The following is a 25,378-nucleotide window of genomic DNA, read 5'->3' on the forward strand; positions in this document are numbered from 1 at the left end:
TTTATGTAGTGTGGGCACAATCAAGCTTGCTTTTCATTAAGTCGGTTACTATAGTGTGATGTTCCTTGTCGGCCATGACCGGAAGTACACACCACTTTTCAAGTATAAAAGAAGGGCTATGTTTGGTTGCAAGCAATTACCTGGAACTTACCTCGTGGAATATTGGTAGGTAGTTTTTGCTTGTCAACCAAGTAGAGTACTGGTTGGAGGCATCTTTACCAATATATAGATAGAGAAAAAAGTAAGAGAGAGAGAGAGAGAGAGATCATCATTCCCAAAAAAATCCAAGCAAAAAAATCACATTTTTGCAGTCCTTTGCTTGTATTTTCTTAGTAGAAGACATGGGTGACATGTCACTGCACAAGGAGGATTCATTCGTCGGATGCCAACCAAACATAGCATATTGATGATGTGGCACCCAAAACTCAAGTAAAACTGGCGGCTACAAAAGCCAGGCTTTTGCTCAACCAAACAAAGACTTCATTCCTATTTTACGAGGAGATTACTTGACCACTACTCTACCAAGACACAAGTAATTAAAACAACTAAATGGGTTCATGAGAAAATAGCATTTGATTGATTCTACGTTGAAACATGACACCCGGATGTTCACATGTGATCATCATAGCCTTGAAAACTAAGCTAAGCTAATTGGGCGTGATCGACTAGTCACAATGGGGCCCGATTCCCGTCCTAGTGTTTAAATGACCCCATTTGATTAGTAAAAATCTCCCCATCAAATGAATGACAATATGGGTCCCATCATTAACTAATCTGAGCCATTCATTTGATGGGTCTTGCTATTTTTGACAGTCTATGATGTCACGATGGAAAGATTTGTATGAATTTTGGGACATGCACAGGAGATCCAAAGCAAGGTCGATCAAGTGAACGGTCTCAAATATGAATTATTGCATCTTTTTCTCCTTACTTTTCTTCCTCTGTAAAATTTGTTTTACTCATCAAAAAAAATTTGTGGCGCTGTCAAATTTACATTCCCAATCAAACTTACATTCCCTAAAAAAATTTGTTTTACACCCATTTTACGTCAAAAGAATGATCCGTTACTTGTTTTTCCCCACTGCAAGAGGCTCTCTGTGCTAAAAGAAAGAGGCGTTTTGAGTTCATAGTGATCTAATCTTGCTTTTTCTGAAGCACAATTTGTTAGTTCGTTGCTTCTTTCTCTGGTTCTTCTCTCCAATACAGGAAGAAGGTATGGCCGATCTATTACTGTCTCCTCTTGTTGATACAATCGTTGGCAAATTGATGGATTCAGTCATACAAGAGATTAAATTACTATGGGGTGTTGATGAAGAGGTCAAAAACCTATCCACCACATTATCTTCAATTCAAGCTGTGCTTCAAGATGCTGAAGAACAGCAAGTAAGCAGTAATGCAGTGAAAAATTGGCTTCGGAAGCTTAAGGATGTTGCTTACGATGCAGATGATGTAGTGGACGAGTTTACAACTGAAGTGCTCCGATCAAAATTGGAAGGAAATATCCAAAACAGTAACAGGAAGCAGGTGCGCAGCTTATGCTTCTCTTGTTTTACTTCCAAACCAGTTAAGTTTCGGCATGAGATAGGACATAAGATCAAAGCAATTCGGGAGAGATTGGATAAGATTGGACAGGATAGGCATCACTTTCATCTGAAACAAGGAGATGCAGGGAGGCGGCCTGAAATAAAAAGGCTACCACAGATGAGCTCGTTAGTGGATGCATCAAAAATATGCGGCCGGGTTAACGATAAAGAGGAGATAGTAAAATTGCTGTTGGATGAATTTGCATCATCGTCATCATCGTCATTGTCGTCATCCAAGGATATCTCTGTTATTCCGATTGTCGGCATTGGGGGCCTCGGAAAGACAACTCTCGCCCAGTTTATTTACAATGATAAAAGGGTGGGAGATCATTTTCCAGTTCAAGGATGGGTCTGCGTCTCTGACGATTTTGATATACGTGGACTAACAAAAGCAATTATGGAATCAGTGACAAAGAAACCTTGTGATCTTAACGAAATCGATCCACTTCAAGTTAGCCTCAAGGAAGAATTGAGTGGCAAGAGATTTTTACTCGTCCTAGATGATGTATGGAATGAGAATCATATTGACTGGGATAGGCTACAGTCCCCATTCAGTTCTGGGGCAAACGGAAGTAGAATTATAATAACTACTCGAAGTTCAGAGGTTTCAAGAATCATGGGCACTATTCCCGCTTATAATTTGGGTTGTTTAGATGAGGATGACAGCTGGTCCTTGTTTACACGACGGGCATTCATAGTGGGAAGCTCAGATGTACCTCCAAACTTAGTAGCAATTGGAAAGAAGATCGTGAAAAAGTGCAATGGGTTGCCTTTGGCAATAGAAGCTCTTGGAGGTCTCTTACGTTCAAATTCCAATGAGAACAAGTGGAAGAATATCCTTGAAAGTGAAATGTGGGAAATATCAAAGATGAGAAATGATATTATTCCATTACTAAAATTTAGCTACGACCACTTGCCTGCATGTCTGAAACAATGCCTTGTGTATTGCTCCCTGTTTCCAAAGGATTATAAATTTGACAAGGACACTCTAATCCAACTTTGGATTGCAGAAGGATTTATCCAACCTGAAGGAAGGAAGCGATTGGAAGACATAGGTTTCGAGTATTTTGATGAGTTGATGTCAAGGTCCTTCTTTCAATATTTTGAACGGTTCTACAGATCATGCTACAAGATGCATGACTTAAATCATGACCTTGCACATTCCGTTTCTGGTGATGAATACTTCAGAATAAAAAATAGCGTTGACTCTTGGAATGTCGCTGCAGAGGCTCGTCATGCATCAGTATGGCAACGCAATGAACACTCACAAATTTTTGAGTCCTTCCATGAATCTGAGAGGTTGCGCACATTTTTGCTACTGCCAAGGTACGAAACACTCACTAAGCAAGTTGCTCATGATTTCTTCCTAAAATTGAGATGCTTACGGGTGTTAGATTTGAGTCATAGCTGTGTAAGAGAATTGCCGGATTCTATTGGCGAATTAAAATATTTGAGGTACCTTGATCTCTCTCATACAAATATTGAAACATTGCCTGAATCAATTGCTAGCCTCTATAATCTGCAAACACTGAAACTTTGCTATTGCGAGCAACTTGCTGAGCTACCAAAGTCCACCAGCAACCTAATTAACTTACGGCATCTCGCTTCAGAGGGTTGTAAGATTTCTACGCCGCCGGAACTTGGGAAATTAATAAGTCTTCAAACACTGACTATATTTGTTGTGGGCAAAGAAAGTGGATGTGGAATAAGGGAGTTAAAGAACTTGACAGAGTTGAGGGGAAATATTCACATTTCAAATTTAGAGAATGTGATTGATGGGAAGGAAGCCAAGGAAGCCAATTTGAAGAAGAAAGAGCACCTTGACAAGTTAATATTGCAATGGAGCAATAATAATCCACGAGATGTTGCAGTTGATGAGGAGGTACTTGAAGGCCTCCAACCTCACACCAACCTCAAAACCCTAAAGGTTTCATCATATGGTGGTGTTAGTTTCCCAAGGTGGATGATGAGCAGTAATCTGACGAATCTGACCACTGTTAGTCTGATTCGATGTTTGAATTGCCAAGAGCTTCCACCCCTTGGCCAGCTAGCTTTCCTCAAGAAGCTCGAGATTAATGGAATGGATGGATTGAAACATATTGAAGGTGAGTATATTGGTGGGTCCAATAAGGTTATTAAGGGTTTTCCATCATTGGAGAAGTTAGAGCTTGTACACATGCTGAATTTGGAGGAATGGTGTGGAGCAAGGGAAGGTGACATGCCATGCCTTGGTACACTAATAATATCAAATTGTCCTAAGCTGCAGAGATTTCCCCACCTCCCATCCATTAATAATTTGGAATTAAGAAACTGTAATGAGATGGTATTGGCCTTGGTTCCTTGCCTCACTAGTATAAAGTTGTTACAAATTCGCTCTATTAAAGGCTTGATATCCTTACCCCATGGATTTCTTCAACCTTTAACCGCACTTGAGAAATTGGAGGTCATTCAATGTAATGAGTTGGTGTCTTGGCCAAAGGAGGTCGGCTTGCATGACCTTCCTTCTCTCCAATATTTAAAAATTGAGTTGTGTCCTAAACTCGAGTCATTGGGAGACGATGAGGAGGACCTTCCCATCACGCTTAGATCTCTCAATATATCCGGTTGTGATAGCCTCAAGTGTACGCCTACAAGGGGGCTAGGAAAACTGAGTTCCCTCCAAGATCTGGACTTGGTTACTCAATGCCCATTCTTGCCAGAGGAGGAACTGCCTGTCACTCTTCAATCCCTTAAGATATTCTCATGTTCTAATCTGAAATCCATGTCCAAGGGGATTTTCAGCAACCTTACGTCCCTCAAAAAATTGAAGATTAGAAGTTGTCCGCAATTGGAGTCATTGGAGGAACTGCCCATCACTCTTCAATCCCTTGAGATATTCTCTTGTTCTAATCTCAAATCCATGGCCAAGGGGATTTTCAACAACCTTACGTCCCTCAAAATTTTGGAAATTAGAAATTGTCCACAATTGGAGTCATTGGCAGGCGAGGAGGAGTTACCCACCGCGCTTACATCTCTCTGGATCTACGGCTGTCCTAATCTCAAGTCCCTATCCAAGGGGATGCATAATAACCTCACCTCCCTCGAAGAATTAAATATTAATAACTGTCCACAACTAGAGTCATTGCCAAACATCATCGGCCTCCGTACAATGACAATTAGAAAGTGCCCTCTAATGCCGCAGTTTCCAGAGGGAATGCTCGACATGCTTACATATCTCTCAGTTGATAATGTTGAGTTCTTTTCTAAAAAACTTACATCCCTCCAAACCTTGAAAATTTCTGAATGTTCACAACTCGAATTCTCTCCAAGCATGCTACTGCCCCCCACGCTTGAAATCCTCGGTATCAAATCGTGTGATAATCTGAAATCCCTGCCCAAGGGGATGTTGAAGAACCTCACCTCCCTCGAAACATTGACCATTGGTGACTGTCCTCAACTCCTTTCCTTGCCGGAGGAAGGGCTGCCCACCACGCTTCAGGAATTACAAATTTATGGCTGTCCGGAAGTAGAGAAACAGTGTCAAAAGGACGGAGGCCAATATTGGCCCAATATCTCACACATCCCCAAAATAGAGATAAATTACTCGAGGGTTTGAAGACTACTCTGGAGCAGGTACACGGCTGTCTTTCCTCTTGGATTTTGTTTTATTTATTTTTGGTATGTAAGATGGGATTGAACCTCCGACCTCCAGGTTGTTGAAAAAGCCTTAACCATTGAGCTAGAGGTTCAATCCCAAATTAGGGCTCTTGGATTTTATTAATCATATGAATAGATTTCAATCCATTATTTATTTTAAAGAATAGTAAACCTCAATTTCTCTCTATCTCTTTTCATTTCCCCATTTTCTCTCTTTCAAAACAAAACAAAGGAAAGAGTTAATTTTACTGGAATTCCAGGCTCATAAAGATCTTTTTTTCAGGTTCTTTAATTTTTCATTATATCTCAAAATTTCTTGTCTTAGTCTTCCCATACAGTAGATTATGACTTGTTTAAAACAAAAGGAACCCTAACTAGGATGAATTTACCTTACATGCTTCATTGAATTTATGCTCTGTTTTGAACTCTATGGTATCATTCATATTAATTGATCCTGTAGCAACTCTTCAAATGTTCTTTCTTTTTATTTAGCATTGGTTTGCTTTAAATGTTATTTGATTGATGATTTCATTTGCAATTGATTACATTCCCTAAACTTCTGTTAGAACTGAGCATCAAAACTATGTTAATTTTTCATCTTGAATCTACCCCTCATTTTATTGGAATTTCAAGTTCATAAAGAAAGTGCACCTATCTATGAAAAATGAAAACAATTAGACAAAGCAAATATCCAATGACTTTCTTCTCCAACCCAAAGCGTTCATGCAGTAGAAACTTTTGAAATTCTTCATCAATAAAATGTGGGAACCCCATTAGTGCACGTAAAATCTCAAGAGACAAGACAAGGAACACATACATGCCTAACATTCAAATTAGTAATGCTTAAGAACCTCAAAAGAGATTAAAAAATGAATGCATTGATAAAGATGCATACTTCTATTACTTACTGTCAGTAAACAGAAACCCAAATTCGAAACTCTTTATTCTAGTTTTTTAGCCTAGTATGGAACACCATGATGCTGGCAAACACATAAACTCAAAAAAATTGCAGTTCCAAAACAAAATTATGTTTTACATAGTTCAAAGGAGGTTTAAATGCGGTATGTCTAGGTTGAGATATTTTAATCTAAAATCAAATTCGAAATTAGTTGATTTGATGCTAGTAGAATGCTCTTTGTTCTAGTTCTATGGATTAGGATGGAACAACATGATGCTGGAAAAAAATCTACTCAAAGAAATTTTAGATGCCCTTACAAAATTCTATCTTACATGGTTCGAAGTAGGTTAAATGTTTTTCTTTGTTGTATGTTGGGGTTGAATTTTTCTTCTCTAAAATCAAATCTGACATTAGTTGATGATGCTAAAAGAGTGGTTCGTACATTCTTCGCCATTTACTTTCAATTTTACTTACCTAGTAGTCTACAATAAATTGTTACCTTTTTTGTAACAAAAAGAATCCAACTGGAATGAATTTACTGAGTACCCATCGCTGAATTTAAGCACTGTTCTGGCTGCTTTGGTTCTTATGGGATTTCTTTTTCTTTTCCTTTAGTGTATTTTTCCCTTGGTGCAGTATTTGTTTTATTTTTCTCTGTTCTCCTTTTTCAATTAGTTTCAGTTTCTCAAGAAGAAAAGAACTGTCTGTATGAAGAATTTGATCAATGTGTGTAACTAAGATCTATGCATAGTTAACTTTAACAATGTCAAACAAGCCACCATGGATTTTTATTGAGCTTTCTATTCATTGGTCGTTACTTGTCATCATTTCTTTGTATCTTTTTTATTGGTGATTTAGTTTGCAAATAGTTACATTCCATATGCTTATAAGAAGATGGAGTGGTGTCTAAAGGTTTCTCTTGTGCATTTGTTACACCAACTTCTATTAGAACTTAGCATCAACATTTAATTAATTTTCCAACTTGCATGTACCTCTTTCTCTATCTCTCCCTTTTCCTCACAAACGCACGCACACACACATTGATTTTTTTTGCTAAATAAGGAAAATTAAAAATACAGACACACAAACACACTGTCATATTGACTTCTTTTTTGTTAAATAAGAAATAGTTAAAAGCGCACACACACAAACATACATGTTAACTTAAAATGCTTTATTGGACCTTTCTTAGTTGCAACTTTTTACTGCAGTAAAGTTTCTCCAATTTATTTCAAAATCTCACCTACTCTTTTAGTTTAGGCCTACCAAATAAAGAATGATAAAGAAGTTGGAGGTTATATCCTAGCTTACCTTTAAAAAAAAAAAAAGAATGATCCCTGCCTGTTTCCATATGTTTCCCCTTCTCCATGATTTTTGGATGCCTTTATCCATTAACCGAGGTTAGTCAAAAGTATCAGTTGGGACTAAAGAATAGTAAACCTCAATTTCTCTCTATCTCTTTTCATTTCCTCATTTTCTTTGTTTCACTTTCTTACAAAACAAAAGAAATAATTAATTTTACTGGAATTTCAGGTTCATAAAGAAAGGACACTCATCCATGAAAAATTAAAAGAAAAGGCAAGGTGAAAATTACACCACTTTCTTCTCCCCAATCCAATCATTTCTTTAATTTTTTCATTATATCTCAAAAAATTTTGTCTTGGTCTTTGCCTCATATAAAGTAGATTATGACTTGTTTGAGACAAAAGAAACCCTAACTAGGATGAATTTACCTTATATGCTTCATTGAATTTATGCTCTGTTTTGGGCCCTTTGATTTTTGTTCCTTGGTGGAGTGTTTGTTGTACTTTTCTTTGTTTCCATTTTTCAATAAGTTTCAACTAATCCTTGAAAAAAGAAAAAGTATCTTTGTATACATTACTTCAGAATTTCATCAATGTATGAATGTAAGATCTATGCATAATTAACTTTTAACAAAGTCAAACCAGCCACCATGGATTTTTATTGTCCTTACTACTCATTAGTTGTTCCTTGTCATTATTTCTTGGTATCATTCATATTAATTCATCTTATAGCTGAAATTTTAGGCATTCAACTATTCAAATCTTCTTCCGTTTTATTTAGTGTTGGTTTGGTTTACATGTTATTTGATTGATGATTTCATTTGCAATTGATTACATTCTTTATGCTTAACTTCTGGTAGAGCTGAGCATCAAAACTCTGTTATTTTTCATCTTACAAACACACACACGCACATGCACGGACAGATTTTATTGGAATTTCAAGTTCATAAAAAACAAAAGTAGCTTGCATCAGAAGCCATCCAATGAGACTATGTTTTGCCTTGAATGTGGTCTTTCCATTCATTACCCGAGTTGATTCGGATTTGATCTAGCCACTTCTTAGTTTGATTTTGTTGAACATTCTGCACTAGCGAGCATTTCTGTTTATTATGGTATTTTAGTTTTTTGGTAATTTCTTTTATGCAAAATACATTGTCAAGCTCATTAATAGAACAAAGAAAAATAAATTATTCTCCCCTATGGAGGATTTCTCTCCTCTATCTCTCTCTCTTATATGACTATAGATGATATTACACCATTCCATAGCATAGGGATCAAGTTCCCTTAACAAGGGATTGAGTTTAACCTCGTATTAGATACATAGTTTTCCTTCTTACACCCTTCGAAGCCATAGATCTTTTTTCCTCTTCTATATAGTTCTCAATTCCATCTTCTTTTCAAAACCCTAATCCATCTCTCTCCAAAAATGGAAATTCCACACAGATCATACTCTCCTTTTTCAAAACTTTTACCAAAATTTTGTTATTGCCTTACTGTAGACTCTTCCATGTTCTATGAGTACAAGGTCATTCAATTCTTTTTTATTCAGTTACGTTTTTCTGAATACCCATTATCATTTGAATTATTTACTTCTTTAGATGTTGCTTTAGTTGAACATGCAGCGAAAAGAATTTTCATCCTGTAGATTTCTACAACTTTAAATTCCATGACTTTATTTATCTCAAAATTGTTATGTTTTTGCATTCCATCTAAGCAATAAATCAAAGACGTGCCAAATTGACGTGAAGTTCATGTAATATATATGTCAACTTACATGCTAATCTTTTCATTCAGGTTAAGAGAATTCAGCGGGCACTATTCTCTTATGGAACAATACAAATGGCATATTATCTAAATATGCAGTCTGGAATGGATCTTGAACATCATGTAAGTATAGAATTTAATAACCAATAGGTACCTCCATACAAACAAAGTTATGCTTGGTTGCTATGCAATTCATGATTTCCTTCTTACAAACCACAAAGATAAATCTGCATACATTTTGATGCTGACAAACTATTTTCTCTGTCTATTTAATAAGTGAAGAACACAGCATCTTCCATCAGCATGTTGTCCTTTCTTTTTGTATTGTTATATTGGTCTGATGCTTCAGGACTTCCAAAAGGAGCCTCGTGAACTGTCTTTTGACCGAATATGTGGTTCGTTTTTTAGAATAGAAACAAAAAAACAAGGAAGAAGAAACAAGTTCAGAGAGTTGAATTGCAATATTCTTAATAGCTACCACAAATTCAAATAGCCAATAATGAAACCTCCATTACCAATTCTATGTAAAATGCCTCTAGATGCATAGCCAAAATTGTTTCTTGAAGCTCCGTCTTTGTTAACAATTTTTATTTGCTTTGCTAGTGTGTATTGTGTGTAACTTTCTACTAAAGCGTATGTGGCCAGGGATTGCAATGCAAAGCGACTGGCACAATCCCTAAGTCTTGTACAATCATTGAAAGACTGATTCTTCAGATGCAACAGAGAAACTGTAGTATGCTTTTCAACACCAAAACCATGTTTTGTCTGGCCCTAGAAATCTTACTAGTTGAGCCCTTTTGGGTTCTTCAGCTGTTGATCCTACCACCAATTTATCTTCAATTGTGCGTATTGGATGGTATGAATTTATAGTTTGCATCATTTCATTGGAAGCTTTGCTCCCTAGATGAATAGGAGTTGTAGAAATCTTTTTTTATTTTTTTTATTTTTTTTAAAGACATAGGGTATCCCCACCCCAATTTTTAGGGCAGGACTATTCCCTACAGATGCGCGCAATCACCCTAGATGAATAGGAGTTGTAGAAATTTGACAGGCCTAATTCAATCTCACGTACAAAAGGAACCAAAAAACTAATATAATGATAACAGTGTTTTATGTTGTTTGAAAATGGTGCCTACATCCATGGGAGAGACGACAATATTTAAATATATGAAAAACAGATAAACAAAGATTACAACAGATTAATGAAGTAGAACTCTTGATGGCTCTTTGTATCTTCAAGGAAGAACTATTCCTAAATCTTATAGTCAAAGGTGATCCGCGCCGATTGATGTAGTAGAAGAATGTCCTATGGACCTTGGAGACTAGCAAAATGGCTGTCAGAATTCTATCTATACAAATTTAGTCCAACATTCTTCAACTACATTTCGACATCTGTTAAAGATACTGCAAATAGGAACCAAAGGAGAGAGCGTGGAGCGCTCTTTGCGGACCATTGAGAACACCCTCCCCTTGCAGTAGTTCGTGGTACACATCAGAGGGGTTGTTGTTCCTGTCCGCATCCTGCTACATCTAGCCAAGCAGCGAAAGTTTCACCCATTTTGTGCTGCTGTTTTGTTTCAGGCACTATTTTCCTGATGGCAGGTTCTTTGAGATTTAGTTTTTCTTAGGCATAGTGGTTGGGTTATAGAGTTGTTAGTACTTTTTAGTCACCTGCTTGGTATCTTCTTTGTTGAGACATCTCGTTCCATTTTGCTGTACCACAGGGTTTTATTTTCAAATGATATATTTTTATCTTTAAAATAATAATGTAGCCTAGGCATCTGGTTGTATTAAAAAAGATTACCAGGTTTTAGTCATGACCTTGAGTTGAGTTGACATGGCTAGTCACCCTACTGAATAAAATGGTTGCAAGACATTCTAAAATATTGGATAAAACTTATTTTACTTGTAGTAAAATAGGACAATAAATTCAGATTCTCAATAAATTATTTTTTATTTTCAGTTTTGGAAACTTGGGGGCTGATAACTCCATGTTATCCAAGCCTCAAACAAAGACACGGTCCGGAGCAACTGGCAAAGGTGTTGGGACCACTCTTCACAACCCTATCAGTCAATATGAATCCCAATTGTTCCAATACTCGGGCATATGGGTGTGTGGCACTATGAGTGCGTGGAGCTGGCATTCACTTTGTAACTTCTAATAATTCTTCGATATTGGCTTTATATTCAAGGAAACATTATTGTACTAACAGAGAATCTGTATGAATATATTAAAAAAACGCATAATAGTGAGAGACTGCAAATTTTAGCAAATACAAAAATAATTTACTGATTGATATTATTGTTAACCTACCACTAAATAACAGCGTAAGTAGTGACACAATCTGATTATGTAGCCTGCAATGTAACACTGAAATATATAGACAATCCCGTATTCTTGTATATGAGAGCAGAGCAACATATTAAATTCTGTCCATGATTACTTATATTATTAGGTTGCATTGGAAGTTCAAAAGGTTATAAATTTGCTAATAAAAACCTCTACATATTGGCCCATACCTCCTACTCACAAGTAGAAAATCTAGACTAAAGAAATCTAGATGCCAAACATGTAATCAACAATCCGGAGAGTTGCAAAGTAAATGTTTGCATAACTTATTAAATGTCTGTCTCCTAATGATAGTACTTTCAGTACCCAATAGCTTAAGCATTGCTGCTTTAGGCACCTCTCAGCTGGTGTGTTCTGTTAGAGCATAAGTTTGGACTTGAAGAGGACCCTATTGGGTTGTTTTACCATGAAAATTGCTTGATTTACTATTTGAAGTGGACTATTAGAGAATAATATAAGAGAAATGACAATATTTTGTTGTACCCTGAAAATTGCTTGATTTATGATTTGAAATGACAATACTTGGTCTCTACCTCCTCTTATAAGTTAGGCATTTCTCTTAACTCTATCCAAATTCTTGAATTGTGAGATTAGGTAAATTAAGCTACGCTCATTATTTATGATCCACGGCTCACTCAATTAGAGCCCTAACTACTTCAATGAAATTAGTTCCAAGGATGCTATTAATCGTTGTGCTGGAACAATTTGGTCGAGAGTTTGTCCAGTCATCTCAATGAGGAATTTAGCTATGCCACCCGCTGACCTTACACTATGAGTACTGTTGTAGCAAAGCCAACGGGAAGATTAGTCCCCGGGCCCAATCTAGGCTATTAGCCAGGGTCAAGATGGATGAAGGGGTTGTCAGGGAGCTTTATAAGGAATTGTAGGATCCATAGCTGGAAATACTGAATCTTCAAGGCATATACTTTTAGCTGCTCAATTTCATTTTGAAGGATTTCTGTTCAATTTTTTCTATCTTTCCACTTTGGTTGGATTCCTCAAGATACAATCTGATGGCTTGGTAACATGTATTCCTTCTTTGGATGCAAAGTTATATTATGGAAGGATTTGCTACTTCTCATCCTTTTGGAGTCATGGAAGAAGAGGGATACGAGAAGGTTCAAAGAATGTTGCAAGTTATGCCTCCCCCCCATCTCAAACAAGGAGATGAGGGGAGGTAGCGTGGAATAAAAAGGCAATCACAAATTAGTTCCTTAATAGACGAATCAAATGTTTTTGGTCGGGGTAGCGATAAAGAGGAGTTAATAAAATTGATGTTGGTTTCGAACGAATCTGCATCATCATCGTCAAAGGATATATGTGTTATTCCAATAGTCGGAATGGGGGCCCTTGGAAAGACAACTCTTTCCCAGCTTATTTACAATGATAAAAGGGTGGAAGATCATTTTCAAGTTCGAGGATGGGTTTGTGTCTCTGAAGATTTTGATATTTGTAGAATAACAAAAGTAATTTTTGAATCAATGACAAAGAAACGTTGTGGTCTTAACGAAATCAATCCACTTCAAGTATTGAGTTGCAAGAGATTTCTACTCGTCTTAGACGATGTATGGAATGACTGTGACTGGCAGAGGCTACATGCCCCATTCAGTTTTGGTGCAAAAGGAAGTAGAATCACTACAACAAATCTGGGCTTTCCCTACCTGTGGGACATGATCCCGCGAGAGGGGCGGGGGGCGCGAGCCGCCGCGCGCTCTCTCTTTGGTCTCTCGTTCCCACGCGATTGGCGTGTGCATTTTAATATTGATTTGAATTCGTCTTTCCTGTGGACTTGGGATCACTAAGGCAATCCGAATTCCACACGAAAGAGACTGACAGAGTCGCCACCTAGATGTGGGATCTAGGACCCATAATTAACCAGAAATCTAGACTCGCTACCTGGTTACGAGAATGGAAGGTATGGGGAGTTATCCACCACATGCACCATTCTTGTCCGATAATCGGTCTTCGATTCCAAAAGCTAACTCTTTTAAATTTATTTTAAATGGCTCATTCAACTCTATGTTAATGTGCGAACTAAGTGACATGCATCCTAGAATCTAATTTCAATGTGAATCCTAGATGTGTATCTTGATTTATTAATTTGTCTGGATTCATTCTAAGTGAAAGTTCTCCTAGAATTCTAATTTCATGGAAAGCCCTAAATGATTTGATTAAGCATTTACAAGAAAATTAATATCCAAAACACCACAATTTGTTGTGGTGCCGACTCGCGGGTGGTATGCCGTCAGACATCCAAGCTGCCTACGTACCCAAGCCTCACTGGGATCAGAGTCGACGTAGTTCGGTGCACCTAAGCCAAGCTACTTATGCCTAACTCAACTAGGACACCGACCTAGACAGAATTGACTGTTTCAACAGTTTTGAGAGAAGTTATTTAATTCAAGTTGAGGATTTTATTATCTTAGGATTTCATCTGAGATGCTATATGATTCTTATCTAAATGCAAATTGTTCCTTAGACTAATGCAGGTTTGCCTACATCCTAGGTTACTAGGCTCGTCTTAAGGAAAGATTGGGTGACTAGTGTGACTAGACCTATGGCACGGTTGTTATACATAACAAACGTCCGTGATGAGGCTGGACTCCTAACTCTAGGACTCCCTAAAACTTAGGACACGACACAACACTAGTGTTCCTAAATTGGGCTCTAATGGTTCTTAGATTGGAAACCATAATCCAATGGTTCCGGAAGACTCGAGACAAATCAATTCAAATTCTTGAAGTTAATTAATTTCAGATTTCATGGATTTTCGATTTATGGACACTTGAGGATTACCAATGGTTCTAGGGTTCACCAATTTCGGCCCAGAATAGCATCCAAGGAAGGGAATCGTGCGTTCTTTCCTTGCGCAATTTAATACTTAGGTTATAACATCTTATTGCCTGGCATATCTCAGGATTTCCGTGGACAGTAACCTCGGAGCCAACAACATGCTATAGCTTAAGTATTCAAATTGTCAAAGATCGGTTGCAATTGGGATACGATTATGGATGCACTGACCATTTTTCCAGGGAATTCTAATGATCCTAAGATTTCTGTTTCAATGGATTAAGGAGTTAATGTGTGACAGAGATTTAAGGTTCTTTAGAAATATTCAGATGATTTTCAATTAATTTCGGATTTTCAATGAATTTTATCAATTTTAAACATATGAGTGATTTTACAAGTGAAATTGTAGCAAACGAATTCGAAATGAGTTGAAATTTCTACAGCAGCAAGATATGATGAAATGTAGCTTACGGAAAGAGTTTTACAGATTTTTACATTAAGCTCATATTTAATTTCGATTTAACAATTGATTGACCAGATTGCACAAATAACACAGAAACCACTAGAAATATGAATCTAAATTCAATGAAATTTCTACAGTAATAAGATATAAGTAAAAATAACATACTGAGAAATTTTCATGAATTTTGGAAACCATTTACTATCAGTTTCAGATTTTTTAATTTTCAGACCAGATTATGAATTAACCCTACATCCCATATGAAAACAGATCCCAATCACTTGAAACTTTTACAGTAACTAGAAATGTGAGATTGAAGACTACTGTAAAAAGTTTAAGAATTTTAGTTGTGATCTGATGTCAGTAACAATTCCTCCAAAAGCTGGTAAATTTCAAAGAAAGCATAAAATAATATACCAAACAAATTCTCAAAATTCTCAAAATTTCATGGTAGAATGTACTGGTATCATATTAGTTTCCCACGAAATTTCATTAATTTTGGAATTCATTTAGTATATATTTTATTTTCGAAACACTCATGGAGATCATGATTTTGAGCATACATATTTAATTTTCAACTAAATCCAATTAAATACTAAAAATCATGCAAATATACCAAATAATTCTAGAAAAATCTAAAAATTAAGTACCTACCTGTGATCGAAATCCTCGCCGAATCCGAGAGCCGAAAAATTCGAAATTCGCACCGCCGCTTGATCCGCTTCCGCTTTCTTTCTCTTTTTCTTTGTTTTATTTTCTTTTATATTTTTTTTATATGGAACAAGGGAGAGAGATGGGGAGAAACAAATAAGGAAAGAAAGTAGATAATGATAGTGTGAGAGTGAGAGAGTGAGAGATATTGAGGGAGAGAAAGAGAAAACTATCCAAAAACAATGTGTTCTTTTTTTTTTTTTCTCCTCTCATCACCTCTCTTTATATAGTGAAAAACTTAGTGGAGAGGTGGAAATAAACAATGAGAATGGTGGGTGTGGTGGAGAATAATGGAAATAAACAATGAGAATGGTGGGTGTGGTGGAGAATAATGGAATATATAATGGTAATGGTGGGAATTGTGGTGGGGAATAATGGAATATATAATGTGAATGGTGGGTGTGGTGGAGAATAATGGAAATAAACAATGGTAATTGTGGGAATGGTGGTGGGAATAATGGAATATATAATGGTAATGGTGGGAATGGTGGTGGGAATAATGGAATATATAATGGTAATGGTGGGAATGGTGGTGGGAATAATGGAATATATAATGGTAATGGTGGGAATGGTGGTGGGGATAATGGAATATATAATGGTAATGGTGGGAATGGTGGTGGGGATAATGGAATATATAATGGTAATGGAGATAATGGTGTTATTTTAAAGGGAAAAATGAAGTTAGTGGAAATGGTAGAGAAAGTTAAGTCATGCTAATGGTGAGTCCCACATCAGCGGGTTCCGCACAAGCGGGTCCCACATCAGCGGGCCCTACACAAACGGGTCCCACATCAGCGGGTCCCACACAAACGGGTCCCACATCAGCGGGTCCCACACAAACGGGTCCCACACTAGCAGGTCCCACACTAGCAGGTCCCACACCAGCGGGTCCCACACAAACGGGTACAAATTCTCCCTAGTTTAGATTTTTCTGAATAATCCTTCTCAACATTTAGCGGGAAAATGCGAAACACGACGGAAATGACCAAAAATATTTAGAAATGTAACAAACGGATGCGGGAAAGAAAGACATTGGAAAACCGACGGAAAACAAACCCTAATTTCTTTATCGATTAAGGTAGAGCAAAATGGGGTGTCTACAGATGCCCCTCTTTGGTAGAGATGACGTAGTCATCGAATACCAAAGTCAAAATGACAGAGCCATTTTGCGTAGCTTTAATCGACAAAAGACTCTACACAAAACGGAACTTAGACGCAAACATTTACTACCTAATGCAAGGCCCTAAATGAAATCCTAGAATTAGAACATAATAAGAAATCCTGATGCGGTGCCGTTTACAAACGAGCAACGAGAGAATGAGATACCACTTTCGAATGGATTCCGAACAGAAAGAACAAAGATCGTTCTCAAGCGGTTTTTTTTTTTTTTTTTTTTTTTTTTTTTTAAAAAGAAAATGAGACATCTTTCACAAGCGGGCTCAAGGAGGATAAGAGACCATTCACAAATGGACTCAGACAATGAGGTACCATTCACAAACGGCCTCAAGGAGGATATGAGACCATTCACAAATGGACTCAGAAAATGAGGTACCGTTCACAAACGGGCTTAAGAAGAAGATGAGACCATTCACAAATGGACTCAGAAAATGAGGTACCGTTCACAAACGGGCTTAAGGAGAGGACGAGACCATTCACAAATGGACTCAGAAAATGAGGTACTGTTCACAAACGGGCTCAAGGAGAAGATGAGACCATTCACAAATGGACTCAAGAAACGAGGCACCGTTCACAAACGTGCTCAAAGAGAACATGAGACCATTCACAAATAGACTCAGAAAATGAGGTACTGTTCACAAACGGGCTTAAGGAGAAGACGAGACCATTCAGAAATGGACTCGAGAAACGAGGCACCGTTCACAAACGGGCTCAAGGAGAATAAGAGACCATTCACAAATGGACTCAGAAAATGAGGTACCGTTCACAAACGGGCTCAAGGAGAAGACGAGACCATTCACAAATGGACTCGAGAAATGAGGCACCGTTCACAAACGGGCTCAAGGAGAATAAAAGACCATTCACAAATGGACTCAGAAAATGATGGAAAATGATGTACCGTTCACAAACGGGCTCAAGGAGAAGATGAGACCATTCACAAATGGACTCGAGAAACGAGGCACCGTTCACAAACGGGCTTAAGGAGAAGACGAGACCATTCACAAATGGACTCGAGAAATGAGGCACCGTTCACAAACGGGCTTAAGGAGAAGACGAGACCATTCACAAATGGACTCGAGAAATGAGGCACCGTTCACAAACGGGCTCAAGGAGAATAAGAGACCATTCACAAATGGACTCAGAAAATGAGGCACCGTTCACAAACGGGCTCAAGGAGAAGATGAGACCATTCACAAATGGACTCAGAGAATGAGACACCGTTCACAAACGGGTTCAAGGAGAAGACGAGACCATTCACAAATGGACTGGAGAAATGAGGCCCCGTTCACAAACGGGCTCGAAGAATTTAGATATTTTTTATGAACTTGAATTTGACGTAGGATTGGATTTTTTTTTTTTTTAATTAAGGATTTGGATTTGATAAATTTTTTTATTTTTGGAAAATGAGGTACCGTCCGCAAACGGGCTCAAGGAGAAGATGAGACCATTCACAAATGGACTCGAGAAATGAGGCACCATTCACAAACGGGCTCAAAGAGGACACGAGACCATTCACAAATGGACTCAGAAAATGAGGCACCGTTCACAAACGGGCTCAAGGAGAAGATGAGACCATTCACAAATGGACTCAGAGAATGAGACACCGTTCACAAACGGGCTCAAGGAATTTAGAGGTTTTCATGAATTTGAATTTGACGTAGAATTGGATTTGATGAATTTTGGATTTGAACTTAATGAAATCGGGGACATTATAGATCGTGCCCAGTAAAGATATTGGAAACCAAGACTTTGACGAATGATGAGACGACCAACCTTATGAACGAAGAACCATTAGTAACCAGAATGGATTAGAAACACTTTTATTAAACTTCAACAAGATTTTTCTCAAAGAGACTGCTGGTCTTGTCTTTGGGGATTTGGATAACTGAAACCTTGAACAAGACACTTAAAATTGGTAATCTAGAACAACGGCTCTCTTGGATATAATCATGGAAAAGTGGGACTTGCCTCCTGATAGGTGTTTAGATAAACATTTCTTGACCAGGATAGTATTTAACTAACTGGAAGGAAATTCTGAATTTTAACGGTTCATCTTTCTGAGAAATTGGCTCGACCATCATTGCATCTGAGGCTCTTCCAAGCTTAAGATGCCTTTTTGAGGTATGATCTTTTTACGGAAGCTGGGCTTTCTGATGTTTCCACTTCTGAATTTTTCTGAGCTGATCTTTTTTGAAATGAAGTTGTTTGACTAAATTCTCGAGCTCTTTCAGGTACAATTGAAGGGAGCTGCCTAGGCCGGGCCTCCTTCACCAAGACAGTTACATCATTTGGACATAGGAACGACGATTGACTCTTTCTAAAGAGAAAACTTAGATAAAAGACACTACTCAAAGGATTGAGGAGCTCTGAAGGAATGAACATAGAATAACAACGATTGATTAACTACACTGACAGACACAGTAATGCTTCTGACTTAGTTAACGTTTTATTTGGTAAGTCTATCCTTTCAAGGAATATTTTTTTTTTAATTGGTAAACACTGGACTTTTTCCTTAAAATAGTAATGCCTCAATGATTTAATTACAACTCCTAGGATTGCTTAGCTCCAATGCCCCCAGTTTTGAGGATGTCACTTGAATTTGCTTGAACTTCAGTTGATCTTCAGTCCTGATACCGGCTGTAGCCTTCTTACAATGATTCTCTTACCATGACCAAGTCACCTCTTCAGGGTTTTTAACTTGGCGGACCGTGGTGGCCTTAACTTTTGCCTGAACCGCCCTTCTAGGTTTTCGATTCAGCAGGCTATCCCCTTAGCTTTTGCCTAAGCCGCCCTTTCGGGTTTTCAACTTAGCAGGGGAACGATCTTAAATTTTGCCTAGACCGCCCTTTCAGGTTTTCAGTCTAGCAGATCTTCAAACTCCGTTCCTTTTTTTTTTTTCACTTTTTGTGTTTTCGGTACCTAGATCAATAATTCTGAACACTGGAAGGACTTTATAGGTAGGATAGGGTTTTTCAAAGAATGGCTTAAGGCTCGACAAAGATTTCGACCGAACCTATGAATAGGTTGCATACATATCCCAAGATAGGAATCAGGTCGTGTGTAGTTCAGGGCGAATGCCCCTAGTTTGAAGATAAATTGTTTGAAGGTTAATTGATTTTTTCCTTTTTTTCTTTCTTTCTGGAATGATTGACCTCTCTTCTTTTGGAACTGGTCCCTCTTTTTTTTTTTTTTTTTTTTTCGGAACGATTACATTTCTTTTCCTTTTTTCTTTTTTTTTTGAATCGACCGAACTCGGTTTAACCGAGCTGCCTACGTACCCCAGTGTAGGGATCAGGTCTCGCGTAGTTCGGGGCGAATGCCCCTAGTTTGATGGGTTTTCAAGAAAATTTCATTTAGGCTCGAAGGGTTTGCAAACCAGTATTCTTTTGACGTTGGGTTCTGATTTTGGGATTTATTCGGCCAAAGGAGGCCTTCCGATGTTCAGATTGGGAATCGATCTAGGTTACTAGAGTCCCTCTGGTACTGATTATTATTATTTTTTTATTTTTTTTTCACGGAGCTTGACGGCATTTCCAGGTAAGATAATGGATCTTCTTCTTTCAAGATTCTAATGCGTGCTTTAGACTTTCATAGAGCGAAACTTGTTCTTTGACATCCTCCATCTATGGATTCGTACTCTTGATATCTGATGATCACTTTTCAATGCTTGCTCTTGAACTTCTTATCTTGAATTTGTTGGCTTTATGTTATGAATTTGAGAACCAAGGTCATTGATTGGAAATATGAAAGTTGTTTCCACTCTATGCCCCTTGTACAGCATATATCTTCTCACTTTCTTCATTTTCTTTGAGCTTTCCATCCATGTCTTGCCCCTGGTATCGGTTGTAGCTTTTCTAGACAATCTTCTTATTCTTGAAATAATTTTATCAATTCTTCACACTCTTCAGAGGGTAATGTATTTTCAATCAGCATCCACTGAATCAAAGTTTCAGTGCCAGTGTTTACCACTTCAATTTCATCTTTTAGAAGCTGAGATTGGCGCTCCTCCTCTTGTTCAAGTAATCGTTGTGACTCAAGTGGAGTTTCGTCAATTTTGTCCTCATTTGATGAGGGAGTCTTATTTTAAGATCAGAAGCACACTTAAGAAATAGACACAAGTGAACTCTTGGAACTGAAATTTTATTTAAAGAAAAAGATACTACATCTCACAACCTATCCTGAACATGTTCATGATTCACAACTCTAAAAGAAAAGCAAAAGATAACTTGCCTGGACTAGGCATTAACCTTGAACTGTAGAACCGGACTCAACAATTGTACTGACCATGATGGCTGACTCAAAATAAAATAATAAACGACTAAAACTTTAACTGCCGCAACTGTCTAGCTTCGGAGGCTCGGCGAAAGCTGGCTCATAAATGGTACTTTCAACTTCTGATTCTTTTCATTGCAACCGGACCTGTGCCCCTTTGAACCTTCAGTTATTTAAGCATTGCGAACGGCTGGCGGCAGTACTGCATGATTTGATAATGGGTTATTGGTAGCAACGGGACTTGGCTCAAACACAAGGCTTTTATTGTCGAGCAACCTCTGGATTCTGAATTTTAGGGCAATGCAATTATCAGTGAGATGGCCAGAATTTCTATGGTATTCGCAGTGTTGATCTGTTCGCCAATTTGCTGGTAAAGGATTAGGAAGAGCCCTAATGTCGGGCAGGATTATGCGACCTGAGGCTAGACACTCCTTGAGTATCACAGATGGTGGAAGAGGGAGAGGGGTAAATTCTGTCTGGGCCTGTGGCCGAGGTGCGACAGCAGGTTGGGTATAATCCATCACCATGGGGTTCTGAGGTTTTGAAGGCTGAGGCTTGGAGCGGGAAAGGTTATTAATTTCAGCTGATGGAGGCTTCCTGAATTCTTTGGTATTCGGGTTACTTCGGTTGAACACACCTTGAGCCATAGCCTCCTCTATTTGGGTGCCTGCCACGATAAAGTGTTTGAAGTCCGGATAATACTGCAACGACATGTGATACTGGAGCTGGGGGGAAATATTTTTCATGATTATTTGGACCTGCTCTTCCTCAGAAGGGCGCTCCATCATCTGAGCTGCTATTCTCCTCCATCTTTTCACAAAGGTCAGAAAGGATTCCCTCAAGTCTTGCTTTGTCCTTTCCAAATCCTTTCTGGTGATTTCTGTCCCGTCATCATATTTGAATTGCCTGATGAACTGCTCGCCGATATCCTTCCATGTCCTGTAACGAGTCTTGTCCAAGACCATGAACCACCTCCTGGCAACCTTGGTTAGGGAAACCGGGAACAATTGAGCCATTTGCTCAGAAGATAAGCCTTGAGGTTGACACATGATGGTGAACATTTGCAAATGTGTGATTGGACAACCCACACCATCATATTTATCAAAGTCCGGCATTTGAAAATTGGCTGGGAGACGGATTTCTGGGAACAGTGTGAGGTCACTTGGATTGAAACCACCCTGGTCCTGAAACTGAATGTCCTGAACCTTCCTGGTAAGACTTTCTAATTTCTCCATAACTACTTTATCAACCATGGACTGAGAAGGCCTGCTGCGATCTTCGCTGTACTGCTCTTTTTCAAAATCTTCTTCAGTTTTGTCAGGGATAGGAATGAACACTGGCTGGGCAGGTGCGGCTGAAGTAACTGTATGGTGCATGGACCCTTTATCTTTGGACAACGATGGCCCCAACTTTTCAGAAAGCTGGGCCTTGATAACTTGGTTCTCTTCTTTGAGTTCTTGAAGCTGCCGGAGAATCAAGGTGAGAGTATCGGTAATAGCAGCGGGTGGAAGACTACTGTTCTGGTTTTCTGCCATTGGGGAGGATGAGGATGGGAAAGAAGGAGATGCTGGGGTCCTCAGAGAAGGTGGCGGGGAGACAGATTTCCTCTGCAATCGAAGAAGAGATCCGAACCCAAGGAATAGTAGGGTTAGCTATGGTGTTTAGTGCCCTGTCATGGAAATAATGAACACGAGGTATATGAGCTTGGCATTCATGGAGTGTTTCTTCTCAATGACTGAAAAATATTACACATTTAAGCAAGTAATTGGGACAATAGAATGAATCCAAATGATGAGGGGAATGCCCTTAGTTCAAGGATTATGAGAGTAAACTCTGAAGGATTTAGCAGAAATATTCTTGAAAAAGGTAGCCCCTAGAGGAGGAAGAGATCAAGGGTACAGGCAAGATTGGATCATCAAGATTGCACGATCAAATGATTGAGACACAATTTCCGCCAATGAAGACACAATCGAATCCCACAAGAGACGAATGATAGACACATGATCAAAATGTGAGATTGCATAGGATTACTTTCAACGGGTAGATCAAGAATAACTAATCCTATGAGATCTTTGGAAATGATGGGATTTATATCTAACCCCAAAGGAAAAGTTTTTAGTCTTCGCACATTTTAACAGTGTTACCTGAAGGCATCAACCCTAATCCTAATCTAGCGGAGTGGAGAGAGGATCTCGACTCATGACTTTGTTTGTGTACCTAGGACCGATCGTAGCCATTGGAAGATGGACTACGGCCTAATCTAGACACAAATGGGTAGGATATCCTAAACTAGGTTCACACATGTGGTGCACATGTGTTCGTATACTGCATGCATGTGTGGGTTAATCTAGGGGTAAGGCCAAGAGTCCCCTTAGCGCGAATCCATGTTCGATATACTGTACCAGTGTCCGGCGTATCAGTACGTGAACAAGAGATCCGTTTACGCACCATAAAGGTACTAGGCTAAGGGTGGAATGCTTCTCTAGCACAGAGGCACCAGGTGATGAAATCCCAGTCAACCATGCTAGATAACACTCCGGGTTCCTAAAATAGGACGTGTGTGCATGTGAAATGCAAGGGTTTAGATGCAAGTGATGTAAGTGTGTGCAATAAGTTCGCGCAATCTATGATGCCTTCAGGTTTTGTTAAATTAAGTTCGAGTAAAATATGATGAGAAAATAAAACGAGACAAACTAATCTAACAAGTATAGAGTTTTTATGAGCCAGTTAAATTAAATTCAAATGAATTATCTTTTGAAATTTTAATGAAGTTAGGTGGTCCCCAGCAGAGTCGCCAGACTGTGGGACATGATCCCGCGAGAGGGGCGGGGGGCGCGAGCCGCCGCGCGCTCTCTCTTTGGTCTCTCGTTCCCACGCGATTGGCGTGTGCATTTTAATATTGATTTGAATTCGTCTTTCCTGTGGACTTGGGATCACTAAGGCAATCCGAATTCCACACGAAAGAGACTGACAGAGTCGCCACCTAGATGTGGGATCTAGGACCCATAATTAACCAGAAATCTAGACTCGCTACCTGGTTACGAGAATGGAAGGTATGGGGAGTTATCCACCACATGCACCATTCTTGTCCGATAATCGGTCTTCGATTCCAAAAGCTAACTCTTTTAAATTTATTTTAAATGGCTCATTCAACTCTATGTTAATGTGCGAACTAAGTGACATGCATCCTAGAATCTAATTTCAATGTGAATCCTAGATGTGTATCTTGATTTATTAATTTGTCTGGATTCATTCTAAGTGAAAGTTCTCCTAGAATTCTAATTTCATGGAAAGCCCTAAATGATTTGATTAAGCATTTACAAGAAAATTAATATCCAAAACACCACAATTTGTTGTGGTGCCGACTCGCGGGTGGTATGCCGTCAGACATCCAAGCTGCCTACGTACCCAAGCCTCACTGGGATCAGAGTCGACGTAGTTCGGTGCACCTAAGCCAAGCTACTTATGCCTAACTCAACTAGGACACCGACCTAGACAGAATTGACTGTTTCAACAGTTTTGAGAGAAGTTATTTAATTCAAGTTGAGGATTTTATTATCTTAGGATTTCATCTGAGATGCTATATGATTCTTATCTAAATGCAAATTGTTCCTTAGACTAATGCAGGTTTGCCTACATCCTAGGTTACTAGGCTCGTCTTAAGGAAAGATTGGGTGACTAGTGTGACTAGACCTATGGCACGGTTGTTATACATAACAAACGTCCGTGATGAGGCTGGACTCCTAACTCTAGGACTCCCTAAAACTTAGGACACGACACAACACTAGTGTTCCTAAATTGGGCTCTAATGGTTCTTAGATTGGAAACCATAATCCAATGGTTCCGGAAGACTCGAGACAAATCAATTCAAATTCTTGAAGTTAATTAATTTCAGATTTCATGGATTTTCGATTTATGGACACTTGAGGATTACCAATGGTTCTAGGGTTCACCAATTTCGGCCCAGAATAGCATCCAAGGAAGGGAATCGTGCGTTCTTTCCTTGCGCAATTTAATACTTAGGTTATAACATCTTATTGCCTGGCATATCTCAGGATTTCCGTGGACAGTAACCTCGGAGCCAACAACATGCTATAGCTTAAGTATTCAAATTGTCAAAGATCGGTTGCAATTGGGATACGATTATGGATGCACTGACCATTTTTCCAGGGAATTCTAATGATCCTAAGATTTCTGTTTCAATGGATTAAGGAGTTAATGTGTGACAGAGATTTAAGGTTCTTTAGAAATATTCAGATGATTTTCAATTAATTTCGGATTTTCAATGAATTTTATCAATTTTAAACATATGAGTGATTTTACAAGTGAAATTGTAGCAAACGAATTCGAAATGAGTTGAAATTTCTACAGCAGCAAGATATGATGAAATGTAGCTTACGGAAAGAGTTTTACAGATTTTTACATTAAGCTCAT

At 38.5% G+C, this 25,378-nt stretch overlaps 1 protein-coding gene across 1 annotated transcript in view; it reads left to right on the top strand.

The window, feature by feature from the left end:
• The first annotated feature begins 1,018 nt into the window (after nt 1–1,018).
• The window catches only part of LOC143849720 (putative disease resistance protein RGA3), a 31,266-nt gene continuing 6,906 nt past the window's right edge, over nt 1,019–25,378 (top strand). Inside the window, exons 1-3 of the mRNA XM_077358881.1 lie at nt 1,019–5,195; nt 7,651–7,700; nt 9,216–9,308. Of these exons, the coding sequence (XP_077214996.1) occupies nt 1,216–5,178 (3,963 nt within the window). The 5' untranslated portion in view covers nt 1,019–1,215 and the 3' untranslated portion in view covers nt 5,179–5,195; nt 7,651–7,700; nt 9,216–9,308. The remainder of the gene's footprint in view (nt 5,196–7,650; nt 7,701–9,215; nt 9,309–25,378) is intronic.

The sequence above is a fragment of the Tasmannia lanceolata genome, unplaced genomic scaffold (assembly GCF_043159265.1).
Source record: "Tasmannia lanceolata isolate RefF3 unplaced genomic scaffold, GAP_Taslan_0.1 ptg000018l, whole genome shotgun sequence".
In the NCBI taxonomy this organism is placed as follows: Eukaryota; Viridiplantae; Streptophyta; class Magnoliopsida; order Canellales; family Winteraceae; genus Tasmannia; species Tasmannia lanceolata.